Here is a 17,848-nt window from a genome sequence, read left to right as displayed (position 1 = left end):
TTCACTTGCGGCAGTATTTCTTCATTCAGACACCAGTTACAAAGTGGTACAAAAAAAGTGGTCATCATCCCAACATGGTTTTGGCCTAAGCAGACAGCTGCATTTCCCTGCGATTGCAAGCTAGCCGCCTTTGTCCGACTTCGTCTCCTTGGAGCTCAGCCAAGGTTTCCTTCACCAAAGCAATTCTCAGACAGTGGGGAAGTAGTCGCACGTGGAGAAACGTGAGGAAGACAGGAAGCTGGCGGCTAAATCTTCAATTTGACTCAAACACAACAGGTTTGCTGCCTCAACAAACTGCTGCACAAATGAATTTTTTGCCCATCTGTACTTGTCAGTGAGCCATGTAACTCATCTTGTGCAAAATATCTCACATTACGGGGCTGTAGTGTGAATTAAATAAAGGCCCACCTAACTAGTTTGCTGGTTGGACGGCTGCCTCGTTACACTCGAGCCTCTCTCTCTGTGATGTAATTCTGAATGTTCCAGATCTGGCCAGTGCAGCTCTGCACAATGAGCTTATAGTAGCTGTCTTCACCCTGGGCGATCTCCAAACATCGCTTTGTGTCCCGGTTCTGGATCGATGACCCCTAAAAAATGGTCAGTAGTTTTTTTTAAAATTTGTTTATTATGGTTTTGCTCCGAACCGGGAGATATCCTCTCCTCCCTGCTACTACCCACCTGCTTGAAGTCCCAAAACATGTTGAACTTCTTCTGCTTGGCTATCTTGCACTCGTAGAGGGCTGGGTAAACGCCACTGCCGGGGTCCACCAGGCAGCGGTTGCTGTTGTACGTGTGGGATTTGATGCCACCCACATAGAGCTGCCCGTTGGTGCGGTAGTAGCAGCGCTGTGGCAAACAGGGTGAAATTACAAATTTGGAAGCTTTCCACTGGAATTAGTGTGGTTGGGGGAGGGCGGGGACAACATTCAGCAAGGATCTTAAAGAGCCTTTCTAGAATTCAGAGAATCGTTAATCCATTGTTCTACTAGTGAGAATAAACAGCATATGAGTACATGGACCTTAAATTGGACATCAAGGATATTGGTTTAATGCACAGAGGGCCTTCTATCGAGGGTGGGCTCATACCTGTGGGGCAAAGTAGTGGCACGAGTAGAGGATGGGTGCGCTACCCGGAACTGGACCCTGATCGATGCACAGATCCGGCTTCAACTGGTTTATTAACTGCAGAGAGGAGTGGAGCAAATACGGATAACGCTGACGTTCATATGGAGTATTTGCGCCCCCTTGTGGGAGTATAGTCATTGTGATCATTCCACTGGTTTTAGCTATTGCTAATACAGGACGTGGTTTATCCTTAGTTAGCTATTTGTGTTTCCTCAGAGTGTAAAATAGTTGGATGCCATGACGCCAGTAACGCATTAGAGGGTAAAGCTACTTATTGCCATTTATTACGGTAATGATTAATCTAACGCATTGCATTTCTGATTATAGTTACTGTGCAAGCTCACAAATCGTTACTCTGCAGCAATTGAGTATGGTGCCAAACATTTTACAGTGACTTATCATTTACTGTGCAGTGTGCAGTCATTGTGCCGTTATCTGCCTCAAGTGACATTTGACAACACTTAAATCGGAATTACATATTTTTCAATTACGGTTTTGCCTCACGCATGTACATCGAACAAATCTGCTTATCCTCACAAGGGTCGCGGGGCGTGCTGGAGCCTACCCCAGCTGTCAGTGGGCGGGGTACACCATGAACTGGTTGCCAGCCAATCGAAGGGCACACATAGACGAACAACCATCCCCGGTCGCACTCACATTGAGGGACAATTTTGGAGTGTTCCATGGATGTTTTGGGTATGTGGGAGGAAACCAGAGTACCTGGAGAAAACCCACACAGGCACTGGGAGAACATGCAAAGTCCCCACAGGAAGACCGGAACCAGAACCGAACCCTGCACATCAAACACCTACACTGTGAGACGGATGCGCTAACCAGTCGACCACCAATAAAAACAAACGATTACAGTAATAGTACAGTGCAACTAACCATTCTTAATTGGAGTTATAGTAATTAGTCCTGCTCATTTTCTCTTCATCAAACCGTCCATTCTCATTTTGTGTTTCATTGAGGAGACTTTCAACTCCAGACTTGTATGATCAGACTTGCTAAAGCTAGTTGAGGCTAATTGCTATTTTCATCCACCACCATCTTATTGACCCGTACGCTGACTTGCGCAGATGTAAGAAAACTGCCACCTTGTCAGCCAGATATTTCGCTCTCCAGCGATGTTAGCAGACGGTCAAATCGAAATTGGCCAATTGGAAAACAGAATACCAATTAGTTGATTTCAACCACTCAATGTCGATACAGAGTAGAAAAGTCAACTTGTCAACTAGTCCGCTAATTGACTGATCCCAGACTCCCACAGGCAAAACAACAACAATTGCTTGTGCTCACCGCTCCGTAGGCCACTAGGTCTTTCAGAGGATCCAGCATGGGGTAAACATTATCCAGGTACCACTTGAAGGGCTTGCACTTGAGCCGTTCCCTCAGCGCCTTCCGTTCTGACACGTCACCCATGTCCACGCCATGATTCTGAGGGAGAAACATGGACAAAATAACCACGTGCTGGCTATTCTTGGACTTTTCATTCAATTGATTATTGAGTTTCATTGGCAAAGTGTCACTGGTTACACAGGCATACATTTTTGTGGGGCACATTTCCAGAAAATCTCTGAGTTCTGTGAAGTTTCAATGCATAAATTTGCCAATAAGGCAACATCAAGTTTTGTTTTGTCATATTCAGACATTCATGCAAATAATAATAAGAGGTGACTTGAAATACAAGTTACTTAGTTCCATGACCACCCTAAAAATTCAGAACGCTATTATCTCATATCATCTTTCACCAATGAAATGAATGCAAATACGATTGATCCGTTCCAGCCAAGAAAAATAGCAACTCGTATTATGCTTTATAAAAACACATTAATTACAGAATTAAAAAGAATTCCGCTATTTTCAAAGCACCGCTGCAATTCCCATGGAACATTTATGGGATTACGAGTTCCTCTGCAATTGGTTTCTGACAACCAACCTGCAAGGGAAGGTTCCAGGCGATGTTGACGTTGTACTTGTACTCATCCATCCACACCTCGGCCACACGCAGTGCATTTCGCTTCATGGTGATGCTGAGGTCGGGCAGGTAGGGCTTGCTGGCGCGCTCGATGTGGGCAATCTTGGAGCAGGGGATGACCTCCACGCTGCCGCCGCACAGCCACACCTGCGGGCTCAAACACAGCCGACCTGCCGGATCACGCTGAGCAAACGTTCCGCCTTTGTTTAGTGCGTGAACCGCACCGGAGTCTTACCCGGATGCCCAACTCCACGTTCTCGCCGCCATATATTTTCATTCCTCCATCCAGGCTCCCAATCTCGCCAAAGAATTTACGGTCGGCCACAAGTATCCCCATGATGGACGGGCTCCTTTTGTGGGCAAGAACATCCCCCCAAAAGTGCTCAGCTTCTTTCCAAATTGCCACTGGTCAGGCTAGGAGTAACTTGTCTGTGTGCATATTGCATCAATTAGAACTTTCCTCACAAATGTACATTGCTGCATAAAAAAGTGTTAATTTCGAGTAGGAACTACTATAAAATTAATTTATAATTAAAATGTGTTAATTTTAAGAATATTTATCTTTTTTTTTCTTTGAACTTACTCAATATTAAAAATTAAATTGACAGATATTTAGATTTTCCAAAAACATGTTTCATTTTCAACGATAATTGAATAACATTTTTGAAATATTTATTCATCTAATAGTATAATTTTATATTTAATTTATTTCCGATAATATTTAATATATTTCTAGATCTACTATGTTAACTACACTTTGAATTCATTAAAAGTCTGGCTTATGTTTGAATGTTTGTCTTAATTTTCCATTAAATTTGAACATTATTAAATTTTCATCAATGGAGCACACCGCTGCATGCTCACAGTTTGGCAGCCACAGATTCAACTATTTTCGCAGATTTTGATGTCTTACATTACCCCCCCCCCAGATGTTTTTATTTATTGTTGTTGTCGTGCGCTTTGGGGGCCAACCCTTGTTTTTTGTGGGAAACGCATATTTGGAAGTTTATCAGCGTTTTTTATTTATTCATTAATTTTTGGAGTAAAAAAGGGGTGGGGTGGTTCCAATGCATTTCAATGGCCATCAATCATATATTTTTCAATTGTTATGGTTTGGTCTCTATGCCACTGTATTTTTTTGAAATAAAATTAGAATTGAATAGAATTTTATAAATATTTTCAATTAATTTTATTTTAATTATACTATAAATTTGAGTGTTATCCATGATCAGTATTTTTAAACATAATTTTACTTTAAATAAGAATCTTATGAAATGTATCCCTCCCTCCATTTTTTAAATCCGCTTATCCTCACGGGGGGCATAGACGTGGGGACACCCTGAACTGGTTGCCAGCCAATCGCCGGGCACACATATATGACCAACCATTCACGCTCACAATCAGACCTAGGTACAATTTAGAGTGTTCCATTAGCCTGCCATGCACGTTTTTTTGGAATGTGGGAGGAAACCGTAGTACCCAGAGAAAACCCATGCAGGCTCACAGAGCACATGCAAACTCCACACAGGAAGGCCAGAGCCAGAACCCCGCACCTCTGCACTGTGAGGCGGATGTGCAAACTTTTTTATGAACGTTTTTTTCTTCATTTAACGGTAAATTCTAATTTATGACATCATTTTGCAAATTATAGCTTATTTTGCTTGCTGCTTTCATAATCATATCAGTGTATGATGCCGAAACTCAAACGTGCGACTCACTTGGCAGGCAGCGACTCGTCCTTGAGCTTGTACCACTCGGGCCTGAAGGACTCGTACATGCACCAGAGAGCCCAGTCAAAGGCGTCAGCCGCCGGTACATAGTGGGTCACTGTCAAGTCGTCATAATTGACCCGATCGAAGACGGGCGTCAAGATGACCGTGCGGTCCTCCTTGATGCGTGCCAGCAGCGGCTCTGCCCTGAGCGCACAAGCGGATGTCAGTGGTGGGAAATGTTTCCACGCAAACAAATGCATTGCTTCGTCTTAAACAAACTCTTTTTCTACGCTACCACCTATGTTGATCTGTTTTCATACATTTCGTGTGCTTGACGTAAATCCTCGGCACCGACCAGGGATGACGTACACGAGAGAAAAATGAAAAAAGGCTCAACCAATGTAGCTGGATCGCACGGCAGACACATCGATACATTGGTTAAATAAATGCACCCCTATTGCACACTGTAGTTAACAGAGTAGTGTGTGTGACATGCCGAAATCACCTACATCCAATGAACAAAAACGTATGGCATAGTACAGACACGCAAATATATACGTGATGGACGCAGCTCCTCAGTCAGCTACAGTAAGATTCATCATTCTTCACAGAGGATTAAAAAATATAGATCTGTGAGTTGGGCTTGGTGATATGTACCCCCCCCCCCCAAAAAAGAAAAATCTTTTTTGTTTTCATATCATCTGAGGTCAAATATTATTATGATGGCTCATATTGAATTGCCAGTTTAAAAGCATCTGTATTGAGTATTAAAGAATTTGGATGGTAGTTTAATGTTCTATTAACATATGAAGTACATTTTTAAAGTAAAATGAATAAGATGAACAGAAAAAAATCTTTTAAGTTTTACTCAACAGTACAACAAACGCGAACTACAGTCTTGGAGTGTTTTAGCACATATGCAAGACCCAAAATAATCAATTTCCCCCTCAAGAGTAATGAAAGTGCCTTAAAATGTATAGAAAATTGAAGTTATGATTCTACACATGGTGTTAACATCAATGCCACTTGCAAATGTTCAGGTACAAACCATGAAGCGATTCCACTACTGGTGGCAGTACACTAGTTGGTAGCGGCTACACTGCCCATGCCTCATATGCAGGCGGTGCAAACTCCGTTCGCATTTTCATGCTTTCTTCATAATCATTTGGGTGGTCGTACTTCTTAAAAGAATTACACAGGTTTGTTGTGTTGCCTGTTTTTGAGGACACCGACCACCTTGTACATCAGCTTAATTTGCCATTGTGCATAACTTTTCTCGTCGCAATATCCTCATCTTCAGAAGATAAAGTCATGTCGTGCCTGCACATTCAGTCATTGTTTATTGTTATTGTCTTACTACAATATACAGTATTACTTTCTGTTAACCTTTTCAACTTGCAAAAAAAGGAAAGGTCAATATTGACTGGCTGTTGTCACGCACATTTTCGCCTTTCACAGTTGATCGCCATGAACAATCTGAAATTTATCACCAACATGAATCTACGAATGGCAATCTTACAATCGCCCAGCCTTATGATGAGTACAGTATTATGACATTATCCTCCTATGTGATGCTTCACTGGTTGTGTTCAAATATCTATTTGATAACACTAAGAAAAAAACCCCAAGATGAACCCTGATGGGAAAAGCTGAAAGTAAAGGAATTAAATCATCGTTTTGATCACAGTATTTTTTACCCAAGTAATTATACTTTTACTTGGTTACAGAGTACAAGTACATTTGCCAACTCTGAACTCCAGAAGCATGAAAATGGCAAGACGACACCAACCATTGCACATGGACTTCAATATGGGCGTCGAGGATGGCCACCACGTCACCAGTGGCTATCTTCCATCCGGACAGTCTGGCCTGGGTTAGGCCGAGCTGCTCCTTGTGCACCACCCGCTTCAGCAGACCCGCCCGCTCCTCGTGGATGACCCCAATGTAGTCGTCCAGCTTCTCCTTCAGGTCCTCTGTCAACAAATTTGTAAGTTCGAATGTGTTTCAATAAATTGAAGATGAAGAATGTCAAAATTGATATGCAACCTTTGCAAGAAAAAGACATTTGGACAGCCCTCTTTTAGTTCCTGTACCGTTTGTGCTGTGGTCATCCACCAGTATTATCTCTCTGAGCAGGCTGGCGGGGGTCTTGTCTATGATGCTGCGGATAGCCCGTTTGATAATGGAAAGTGCTTCATTCAGGTAAATCAACACCACGCTCAGGCTGGGGAGATCAGCAGGGTACTTTTTCTGTATGCATCTGTTTTTGAAGAAAACATGAAACACGTGATGATAATTCATGCCGTTCAAAATGCTGGCTTATGATAGATCATGATAAGCATGTCTGATATTCAGCATGATGTCTTCTTTACATCAAGGGGTGTTGAACATGTCATACTACACGTCAACATCAGGTTAAACATAATGTATTATACATTTCATATTAAAAACAACGCATTTCTATACTTTATATTTAAATGTCATCATAAATATGTTAGATTGTGTTGCATTACAGTAGAGGTTTCGCGACCTTTGACTTAGATTCGTGATGCCCAGGTCCCCTTTGTCATGGAAGTACCTTTGAGTCATCGATTTAAATTTATCCTAAGCACAAGTGAGATGGCATTTTTTAATCTGAAATACACTTTCAAAATGATCGTCCACACGATGGAGAGTCCCACAGCATCCAGACCCTTTAACAACTCCAGGTGGATCTCATCCACCGAAGAAGCCTTGTCACCAAGGAGCCTTTCAACTACCTCAATGACCTCAACCCCAGAGATTGGAGAGCCCACCTCAGAGTCCTCTGACTCAGCTTCCTTGTAGGAAGGAGTGTCTGCACAATTGAGAAGGGCTTTGATTCTCAACGTCACTAATGGAGAAAGACAAACGTAATATTATCGTGTTTCAGTTTCATTTCAGTATATGCTTGATTGACCTTGAATGCTATGTTCTCACAATTTGGACACAATGGAGCGCACAGAAAAAAGGGCCAACTTGAGCTGAATGAAGCCAAGGCCTCATTAATTGATAGGACAGACAGAAAGGTTCAACTTCGGGAAGGCAGGATGACAAGATGTCCTTCAGTTTGTTACAGTGTCTCAATTCATGCAAAATCCATTGTTTGCACCAAAAGATGTTTTGGTCTCCAGGTGTCCCACTGAGGGGCATATTGGTGGGCTGGGCTGGGAAGCGCGAACGTTTTTCTGATACTTGTATTTGGCATGGCGGCCCGGTAGTCCAGTGGTTAGCACGTCGACTTCACAGTGCAGAGGTACCGGGTTCGATTCCAACTCCGGCCTCCCTGGGTGGAATTTGCATGTTCTCCCCGGTTTCCTCCCACATTCCAAAAAAAAACATGCATGTCAGGCTGATTGAACACTCTAAATTGTCCCTAGGTGTGAGTGCGGGCGTGCATGGTTGTTTGTCTCTGTGTGCCATGCGATTGGCTGGCAACCAGTTCAGGGTGTCCCCCGCCTACTGCCCGAAGACAGCTCGGATAGGCTCCAGCACCCCCCGCGACCCTAACGAGGATGAAGCGGTTCGGAAGATGAATGAATGTATTTGGCATATCGTGAGAATAAAAAGTGGTCAGCGGGGGTGCGAAGGTCGGGTTTCGATCTGAGAGGAAACACGACTTGTGTTGCCTTCGAGGAACTTCGCCCCCTTTGCTGATCAGCAAAAGACAATCTGTTCCTGAGTTGAGTCGAGTCTTTTCATTCAAAGTTCAAGATGTTCGGGTGAATTCCCTGACAGTCCCAGATCAAGATCAGCAGCACCCCCCGTCCCCACTATCCAGTGTTGATGGTACACTGCTTCCGCCTCATGAGACTAGTTTTTAGCAAACTACCATAATTAGCTAGTAATTAGCTAGCTAAATACAGTTAGTTACTTGCAAGTTGAAACAAAGATAAGTTGAATGGTGTCCCATTTTAACCGGAACTGTCCCGGTTTTGAGCCTTGTTTCCTGAGTCCAAGTGGATTCACCAGTCCCATTGTTTGTCCCACTTTTACGCAGGTCCCGTTTTTGTTTTTTTAGTCCACTCAGCAAGCCAATTGTTTGGGCCATGTGTATATCAATCATAGTTGTGATGGCAATCCGTATGAAGAGCCAATTTTGAAAAGTTTCAAATGTAACTGTTAAATTGCTAGTTGTTTACTTTCACATTCATTTTTGGGTTAAACCGGATCAAGAACTACTTCCTGCTTCCATGTCTAAGAGTGCCTTCGGAAATTCAGACTCGCATGCACTACTCTGCGAGTTGGTGTCTTTGGAAAGGCAGAGTGCGCTCCACTCGCGTTCATTTCCGAATGCAGCCAGCACTGGCGCACCGTCTCTCCAGTTGAAGCGCTTAATACTCCCACTAGCACTCCATTTTTGTATTGTGCACTCTGAATAACCAAAATACAAATTTGAGTAACGCTGTGAAGAGTGAAGCAGTACGCGCTCCGAGATGTTTTCGAACACATCCTTATTAATCAGGGGGAATGTAGTCAGACCGAACATGAACTAAGCGTTTCTGGCGGCGTGTTTCCAATGTTATAGTGTGGGACCATATGTTATTACCCCTGAAAATATATGAACTATACATCATTTCAAAAATATTACAATGATGTCTTGTCAAACGTATCAAATAATGTCCTTTTGTTGATCCTACTTGCGCGGAAGTCTCTCGCTGGTCTTGTGTAGGCATCATTTCGGGTGACTACACCCGGTTCGAGGCACAGGTTTTCAGAGTGATCGCTACCACTTCCTCGCTGAACTCTCGACGTGCCTCAGCGCACCGTCACTGTCCGAAGCGAACTGCAGGGACGCTCCACCCCCTTTTATATTACATCACCCGGAACACGGTAACCTTCCACACAACATAGTTCCACAACAAGAAACAATAGTGTCAGTGGCATACATCGCACTCAACCCCTTTTATGCATCGTGTTAAACATGATGTTTTGTCATGCATCATGCCATTAAATATGCTTTCATTCTACATATCATGTCTGATAGAGAAATCTATGAGCAAAATTGTATCATGTTGAAAGTTTCATTTAATTTGGGCGAGTCTAAACGTTTGGGTGCGTTTCCAGCGCCCCCAAATGCTGTCTGGGCGGAGGGCTTTTGAAGTCCACAATTGTAACGTCAATGCAAGGGGGCGAACAGAGGGAATAGGGCTAGACTCGGTCACAAAGTGGGAATGAACATTTCGGGAACAAAGCGTTGTTGAACAACAAAAGATGATTTGAGAACGTCTGTCGCGCCCAGGCGACATTTGTCATCTGCAAAGTCTGCAACTTGTTGATTCATTGTAGACCAGACAGAGAGGGTCAAAGCTGGTTCAAAGCTTAAACCAAGGTAACCAATCACTACCTAGGGACCGGACCAGGGGCAATGTATGCAAATATCGGGGGCAGTGTTTTTCTTGTACAGTATTTTGCATATGTAACAATAATACTGTAGTTCAAACTCTGAGCGTGATTACCGGGGCAACAACCATCGTTCGCCCTCAGAGATCCCTCCCGCCGTTAATGAAGACAATTTTCCCTGTGTGCCGAGTCATTTCTATAACTTTGTCCGAGAAAAACTCTGATAATGTCTCACAATACATCATGGCATGGAAAAAATCGTATTCATTCATGCCTTGTCATTCAAAATGTAATTCAAGTTGGTGTCTTACTTTACAGTGAGATACATCATGTTTCATATGAAATTTGATGTCTGACTTTTCATCATGCCACAAATCAGTCATTTTGCTTTGAAGCAGACAGTAAGCCAGAGGTGGCCAACCCGCGGCTCGCGAGCCGCATGCGGCTCCCGCTCTCACACGACAAGCGTCGTCGGCAGCGGCGATGCCATTCAAACAAGGCGCCAACTTCACAGAACGTGTTCTGTCAGCCTATCATCAATCCCGTTATTTGATTGACATATCGGCAACCAATCAGATGACTGCATCACCGCTCATGCGCAAACAACAGCGCTAAGTGCTAAGCTAATCAGCGAATTACTTCTGATTTTAAGGCAGGGGTGACCAATACGTCGATCAGAATCGACCGGGAGCCAGCGAACTGGTCCCAAGTCGACCACAAGGGTTGGGAGGAGGAAATGCGTGGGGGAAAAAAAGATTTGTTTGTATCTTGAGCTTTCATTCATTTTCGGCCCGTTCCGACTGTTGCTCATCGTGGTGTGCGTGCATATGTGCGGAGTGCCCTGGTGGGCACCCGCGTGAGTGCGAGCGCACGTGTGTGTGTCTGTGTGTCTGTGTGGTGTGCGTGTATGCTTGCACGTGCGCGATCGGGTCGTTCGTGAGAAGTTGGTCGCTTCAAAAGTCGATCTTTGGCCAAAAAAGTGTGTGTGTGTGTGTGTGTCTGTGTGTGTGCACGCACATGCGCGAGGAAGCGTATGATGTGGCTCTTTGCAGTAACACAGTAAAAAATTGGCTCTTCATCTCTGACTGATTGGCCACCCCTGCAGTAAGCCTACGAGAAAGAGCCCTGTGGTGTGTTCCGGCAATCTCCGGCTGTGTTTGTGCGGCAGTGCGTGGGTTTATGTTACAGCTTACCTGGGGTGCCGCGTGTCGGGAATCTCCCTGTTGAGCGGCAGCCTGTCGCTGAGGAAGGCGTTATAGCCATACTTTGCGAACAAGTCCTCGGCTTCCTTCTGCTCCTCCTCGCTCAGACCCTCGCCCCACTTCTTGAACAGGGCCGAGTTGGGGAACAGCTTCCTCACCACCATCTTATTCTCCTTCTTGTCCTCCTTTTCTGCCTTGTCCTCAGCTTTCAACAACACTGTCGCTGGCTGCAGCTTGTTTACCGCTTTGACTGTAGTATGGAAAGTCGTTTCATTGGTTATTCCATTTCATTGAAATCCAGGTCAAAGTCCACGTATCGACTTCATAACCTGTTTGGTATGCGTCTGTCCACACTTTTTAAAATTTGGACTATCATACATTTTTTCAACTGTTCTACCTGTTGATCCACAAGAAGGCTGTCCTTTATCTATTAGCAGATGTGTTACAAGAACATACCATGTCACACTCTATCACACACACACACACACACACACACACTTGTGTTGATTTATTTTTGGAATTTAACTTTGGTGACATGAGAGAGAAAAAATACATTAAAAGTTTGAGTACAGTAGTTCCTTGTTTATCATGGGGTTTACATTACAAAATTTCCTACGCTAGATGCAATTTTGGACAGATGATCCAATGTAATTAGCTGTGTTTGGCGCAATCCAGTTACACATACTCGGCACCTAAAAAACATACCCCTCAAACCATTGCTGAATAAAGCTTTTATAATTCTTGATAGAAAAAAAGTTCAATTGTGTTTGAAAAGTAGTTTGAGTGTAACTTCAGTTACAGTAAATCAAATTGAGTGTTGTACTAGATTCTCAAATACAGTACGTGCATACATTTTACATCTATCTATCTAGCTATCTGTGTGTGTGCGTGTGTGCGTCAAACATTTTTATCTGTCAATTGTATTAATTTATACAATAAAACAATAAGCTAATTATTAAATTTAATAAGATTGGTGAAGAAAATAAAACAAAAAAACCCCAAACAATTTTATGGTGGAATGTGAAATTAGCGCAACACGCACACAATAAAAAAAATACATTAAAAATAATGCTTTGGTTTTAATATTAATTTATATTTAATTACAAAATAATTAACCAATTAATACAGGGAAATTCATATATTTCAGCCGACAAATTATAGGGGGAAAGCATCTAAAATGGGACCAGCAACGGAAAAGGCTCGATCCCCTCTTTGCACCAGTTAGGACAAGCGGTTGGTTTGGATATAGCACATGCATGGCTTTATTGGACGGAAAAATGAACCTCCACAACAACACCAACAAAAATAAAGGACTCACGCATCCTCTCGATCTTAGTTTCCATCTTTTCCAACCTCTCGAATATCCCCCGCCCCTGGACGGAGTCATTGTAGATGACTCTGTGTAGCCTGTCCGAGTGGCTTTGCACATCCCTCCAAATGGTGCCCAGGTACAAGAGAGTGGAAGCCACGAAGGCGAACAGCAGGACACCTTTGAGTCCTTTGGGCCTCATGTCAACAGCACCTGGCAAAACAACAGAGGGGAGGAAGGAGTGATCTTTGGCGTTTTATTCCGTGCCCTTCTTAACCCTCCTCCTTTTCCCATCCAGTCAGTTTAGGTAGGCCGAGTACGGCCCTATACGTGTTCATTACAGATCAGGGTGAAATGTTCTTGCTTTCATTTACAGCGGAAGCTCAATTTACTGGACCCAACCAACGGGCTCTGGATTTGTCATTGCCACGCTTGCCAACAGCGGTGCGTTCTGACACTTGTAAATAGAAAGACTCAAAGTCGAAGAGCATGACGTGTCACAAGTCCTCCACCCCGCGGCAGCACATTTCAATGAAACCATTAATCCAGTTTGATTAGGTACGATCTTACGTTTCGGTACAAAGAAGTTATTTCGACTCTTTTGTTTTTATGATGAGTTTTTCGTTTTGGGGTGCATGCCTCATTTGTTGATCAGTTTAATGCTTATAAATACGAGTGAAGCAAAGCAAAACGTTTTGGATGAATGAAAGTTACATAAAAACATAAAATAAAAACCAAAATCAAACGTGTTTATTTCAAGTTTGTTTTGATCAGTGCTTTTTTCTAATTTTACTCATCTGATTTCACTTGTCCTCTGTATTTAAAAAAAAAAAGCTTGATACCAGAGAAGAGAGAAATTTGTTGACAAGTATTTCTTTTTATATTTATCAGAGTGTTAACTGTGGAGATTAATTTAAATTCTTTAAACCGTTTTAAAAAAAATAACTCCGTTTTATTTACTTCCTGTGGCAGCCTATTACCTCTGCTCATGTGTGCAGCCAAAAACGTAAAGGAATCACTGGCACGAACATGGACAAACACGGATCACGACCTATCATTGTTCAGTAAAGATAAAGCCGCAGTCGCTACCGCCGCATCATCCATAACAATAATAATAAATCTTTATTTGACAGGGACAATGTAGTCAAACATGGTTACAAGCTTGCAGTTGATGTGATGCAAGATTATAGCTAATGCTAATTCTCAAATCCAGTCCCCAGTTGGGCTCTTCCACAATATTGCATCACAATATAAAATGTAAAATACTGATTACATCAATTAAGAAAGACAAAGAAACCACACAACTCTTTATGGTCTTTGGGTCTTTGATATGCACAGCACTTTTCACCTACTGATGACGCAGCGTCAGGAGCAACCGGCGGTCCAGTATCTTGCTCAAGAACAATTCAATGTGGTCACAACGGCTGGGGATTGAACCCTAAACTTCCGAGTTCGGAGGTGACCACTTTGTCGTTAATCCACGCCGCATTTATTTATTTATTTATTTATTTAGTTCTCAGTCTTTGCATGTTTGCAGCAAGTATCGTAGGGTATTTGTTTTTGTGCTTGTAGAAGCTGTGGAAGCACTCTCAACGACTGTATGAGCATGTCCAAAAGTAAACAGGAGCCCGCATCCTTGTGAGCCACACGTCCACCACCTGTCAGGCGAGAATTGGAAGATAACGTAGTACATTTGAATGAATGAAGGCGGCATTGAAGGAGTGTTCTATTGTATTTGGAAAGCAAACTTTGCTTCTCTTCTCGACAATAGGAGCTTTGAAAGCCATGTTTGCTCCTAGATTACCACTGGTAATTTGTATTTATTTCATTCAACTACTCCCATTCTGGACTTCATCCTGGTTGCGTCACATTCAGAGCGGGTCATCATGCTAATGCATTGTCGATATATATCCATCCATCCATTTTCCGAACCGCTTGGTCCTCACTAGGGTTGCGGGGGGTGCTGGAGCCTATCCCAGCCGTCTTCGGGCAGTAGGCGGGGGACACCCTGAATCAGTTGCCAGCCAATCGCAGGGCACACAGAGACGAACAACCATCCACGCCCACACTCACACCTAGGGACAATTTAGAGCGACCAATCAACCTGCCATGCATGTTTTTGGAATGTGGTGTGGGAGGAAACCGGAGCACCCGGAGAAAACCCACGCAGGCCCGGGGAGAACATGCAAACTCCACACAGGGAGGCCGGAGCTGGAATCAAACCCGGTACCTCTGCACCGTGAAGCCGACGTGCTAACCACTGGACTACCAGGCCGCCTGTCGATATATAATGCCTCAAAATAATATTTTGCAAACGTGACCGTAGCTTTGATTTTCACTCAATGTACACGGACAACAAAATAGTAAAACCCTTTGATATCAAAGATTTCAAATGAGTATTCGATTTAAAAAAAAAAAAAATTGAAATGCATCCTTTGGTCAGGTGGTGGTGTCAAGGAACGATGTCAACGTTAGGTGAGGCGATTCATTGAGCCAAAAATTGCACTTTGCCATCAGTTTCCAGCATCTCTGTGTTAAAGAACAATGTTGGAGCGAGTTGAGGAGTTTCATTTTGACAGAGAAATTTGGTGTCAAGAAATTACGGTATGTTGAATTGAGTTAAGGAGTTAAATTTAGCAAAAAAATTGGCCCTTACCCACCACCTTGTGGCATTTAAGTGTCAAGGAAGTACATTGAAATTAGTTGAGGAGTTTAACCTCGAAAACATTTGTGCTCAGTCACCATCTTGGTGTCTAGGAACCATATTGAAGTGAGTTGAGGGGTTTAATTTAACCAAAAATCATGCTTTGCCGCTATCTTGTGGCATTTCAGTGTGAACAAACTATGTCAAAGGGAGGTGTACTGTATACATTTAGCCAAAAATTAGTCATTTGTCACCATTGTGTGGATTCTTGGTGTCGAAGAACCATGTTGAAGCAAGTTAGTTTGATTTAAACAAACACCGTACATTGCCACCATCTTGTGAAATGATGATGTGAAGGAACTATGTTGAAGTGAGATTATTTGAATTGAATTGAATACAACTTCATTGTCAAATGTGCTGTACGTATGTGTAACATGAAGGCGCGCCACCATTGTCTTTTGGCATCTACAAACCCTTCTGAGGAAAAAAAAATCAATTGAATGACTTTATGGTTATTATACAATATACAGTATAAGCGAGATAAACTTTTACACAGAAGTGCTACAGTTGGAACGGTGCAGGGAAGTGAGGTCTGTGTTATCATATCCAAACCACAATATGAGGATTTTTATTTTATTTTTTATAGGGCTTGTCACATGGACATCCATTTGAGTGTTTATTCTATATACTAGATATCTCTATCTAGCTTGTAAAAGTTGGCCAAAGGTGGCAGTAGTGGCCACCTCGAGATCCTGAGTCCACTGCTCTTCGTCTTGAGATTTTTGGAAGACGGGCCTAGTACTGAGCCATTTTGTCTCCCAGTTATCTGCTCTTAGGACTCTCCCGGCTTGGCTTGATGTGTTCCTGTCCTTCTTTCATTCGGCCTTCTGGCTGGACTGGGGCATCACGCAGGGAAAGTCCTCATTTCACAACATCAAGTCACTTTTATTTACACTACTCAGAAAAATATTGGGATTTTTTTTTGTGAAAAACTTCAAATGAACTACGACTATGTTTGTTCGAATTTGTTGTGTTTTTGCTTGTTTTCCGATTCATACAGTTATGCTGATAGGCTGATGATATTTGGCATGGCTCAACCTAGATTGGTGAAACACTAACTGCATTACCCATATTGTCCACACGAGGGACCTAAAATCACAGATGATCAAACCCAAAATACTGATGGACTAGGGCTGGTTTCTGAAGCTCAACGGCGGGCCGAGATTTGCAGTGGCTTTACATCGAGAGCTGCTTGGCCTCATTAATACGTAATCACTCCATCACTGTCTTGTCTTGACTCGATATGGTATGGCATAGCGAGTTCCCTGGCCCAGTTGCCTCTAACACCGCTTCCTGACGGGAGCAAAGTTGGCTTGGCCAGAGTGAGCAGGAGCTGGTGTTTGAGATGTGACAATGTCAGTGGCGACTTGTTACTCTAAAAAATGGGTGACAATGTTCAAGAAAAGTTTTGTTTTTGAATAATATTTGATTATAATAAAACATTTTCATCCCAATGTCATTATCAATTATCTGTATTTTGTGTCGCCAGTACTCGAATATAAGGACTTGTACTCGTATTTGGTCTGCTATTTTTAAATGCCAAGTGAGAGGTGGGTTACTGTGGGGGGGGGGGGGGGTTCTGCCTAATGCTTGTAATATTTTCTCCTTCCTTTTTAACTACAGTACAGTAAACAGGTGTTTTGTTGATTTCAATGTAAATGTAGCCGGGTCTTTGGAAAGACTGGACTGGACACAAAATAATTTTTAGGTGGGCTTTATTCCCGACTGAACAATGAACAATTGTTCAGCATTAAGATGAAAGACTGAGATGTTAACTGAATTTTAAAAGAGTTGGAAAAGGGATCTAAGAGATCAAAGAAAATTATCTAACAGATTAAGGAAAATTTCACCATAATAAACAACAGCAGTGGCTTGCTTAATAGGGAAACAGAAATAAAAATACATTATTTCCAAGCCACAATACTTCTTAGTGCAGAACAAATAATCATTACAACCCAATGTTTTGAAATGCAGCCACACTTACTCGATATGTTCCGGTGTGTTGGGTGTGTACAAAGCACGTGGACAAACACAAATGATCTCCCCTCTAAAGAACAGATAACACAGTTCATATAATTTCACAGTCAAAGAAACATATTTACATCTTATAACATTGCGAACACTTACGCTGTACAGCTGTTCACACGACTCACTCGTGGTAGATTTCAATCTCCAAACCAAATCACTCCAGATATTGTGCTCTACAAATACCACTCAACTAATTAATCATCTGTCCAAAATTAACACCTAACATGCGTCATGGTAAACTAGTTACCAATTACCTGAATATTGCCAGGGTTACGACGACGATCATGGGTGTATCAAGTTGGGACAAGCAGTGGGCACAGTTCAGCGACTACCCTCCTTCAAGTGCATGTCACCCTTACTGGTCTGATTCTCACACACTGCATATGTTCCCGCGTGTTTTGATCTAGTGTGGCTCTTAACCCTCATAGT

At 42.7% G+C, this 17,848-nt stretch overlaps 1 protein-coding gene across 1 annotated transcript; it reads right to left on the bottom strand.

Moving 5' to 3' along the window:
- Nucleotides 1-92: 92 nt before the first annotated feature.
- Nucleotides 93-17,829, bottom strand: LOC147208598 (putative polypeptide N-acetylgalactosaminyltransferase 8). The gene is made up of 12 exons (XM_086137850.1): nt 17,376-17,829; nt 12,697-12,900; nt 11,370-11,628; nt 6,909-7,075; nt 6,605-6,788; nt 4,822-5,019; nt 3,339-3,453; nt 3,065-3,250; nt 2,425-2,562; nt 1,087-1,182; nt 679-846; nt 93-587 (listed from the first exon to the last, which is right to left on the bottom strand). The coding sequence occupies exons 1-12, from the start codon at nt 17,461-17,463 to the stop codon at nt 441-443; spliced, it is 1,950 nt and encodes a 649-aa protein (XP_085993976.1). The 5' UTR covers nt 17,464-17,829; the 3' UTR covers nt 93-440.
- Between the last annotated feature and the right edge of the window lie 19 nt (nt 17,830-17,848).

The sequence above is a fragment of the Hippocampus guttulatus genome, chromosome 2 (assembly GCF_054856545.1).
Source record: "Hippocampus guttulatus isolate MCC_2025c chromosome 2, RoL_Hgut_1.0, whole genome shotgun sequence".
Lineage (NCBI taxonomy): Eukaryota > Metazoa > Chordata > Actinopteri > Syngnathiformes > Syngnathidae > Hippocampus > Hippocampus guttulatus.
This window is presented reverse-complemented; position numbering and strand designations above follow the sequence as displayed.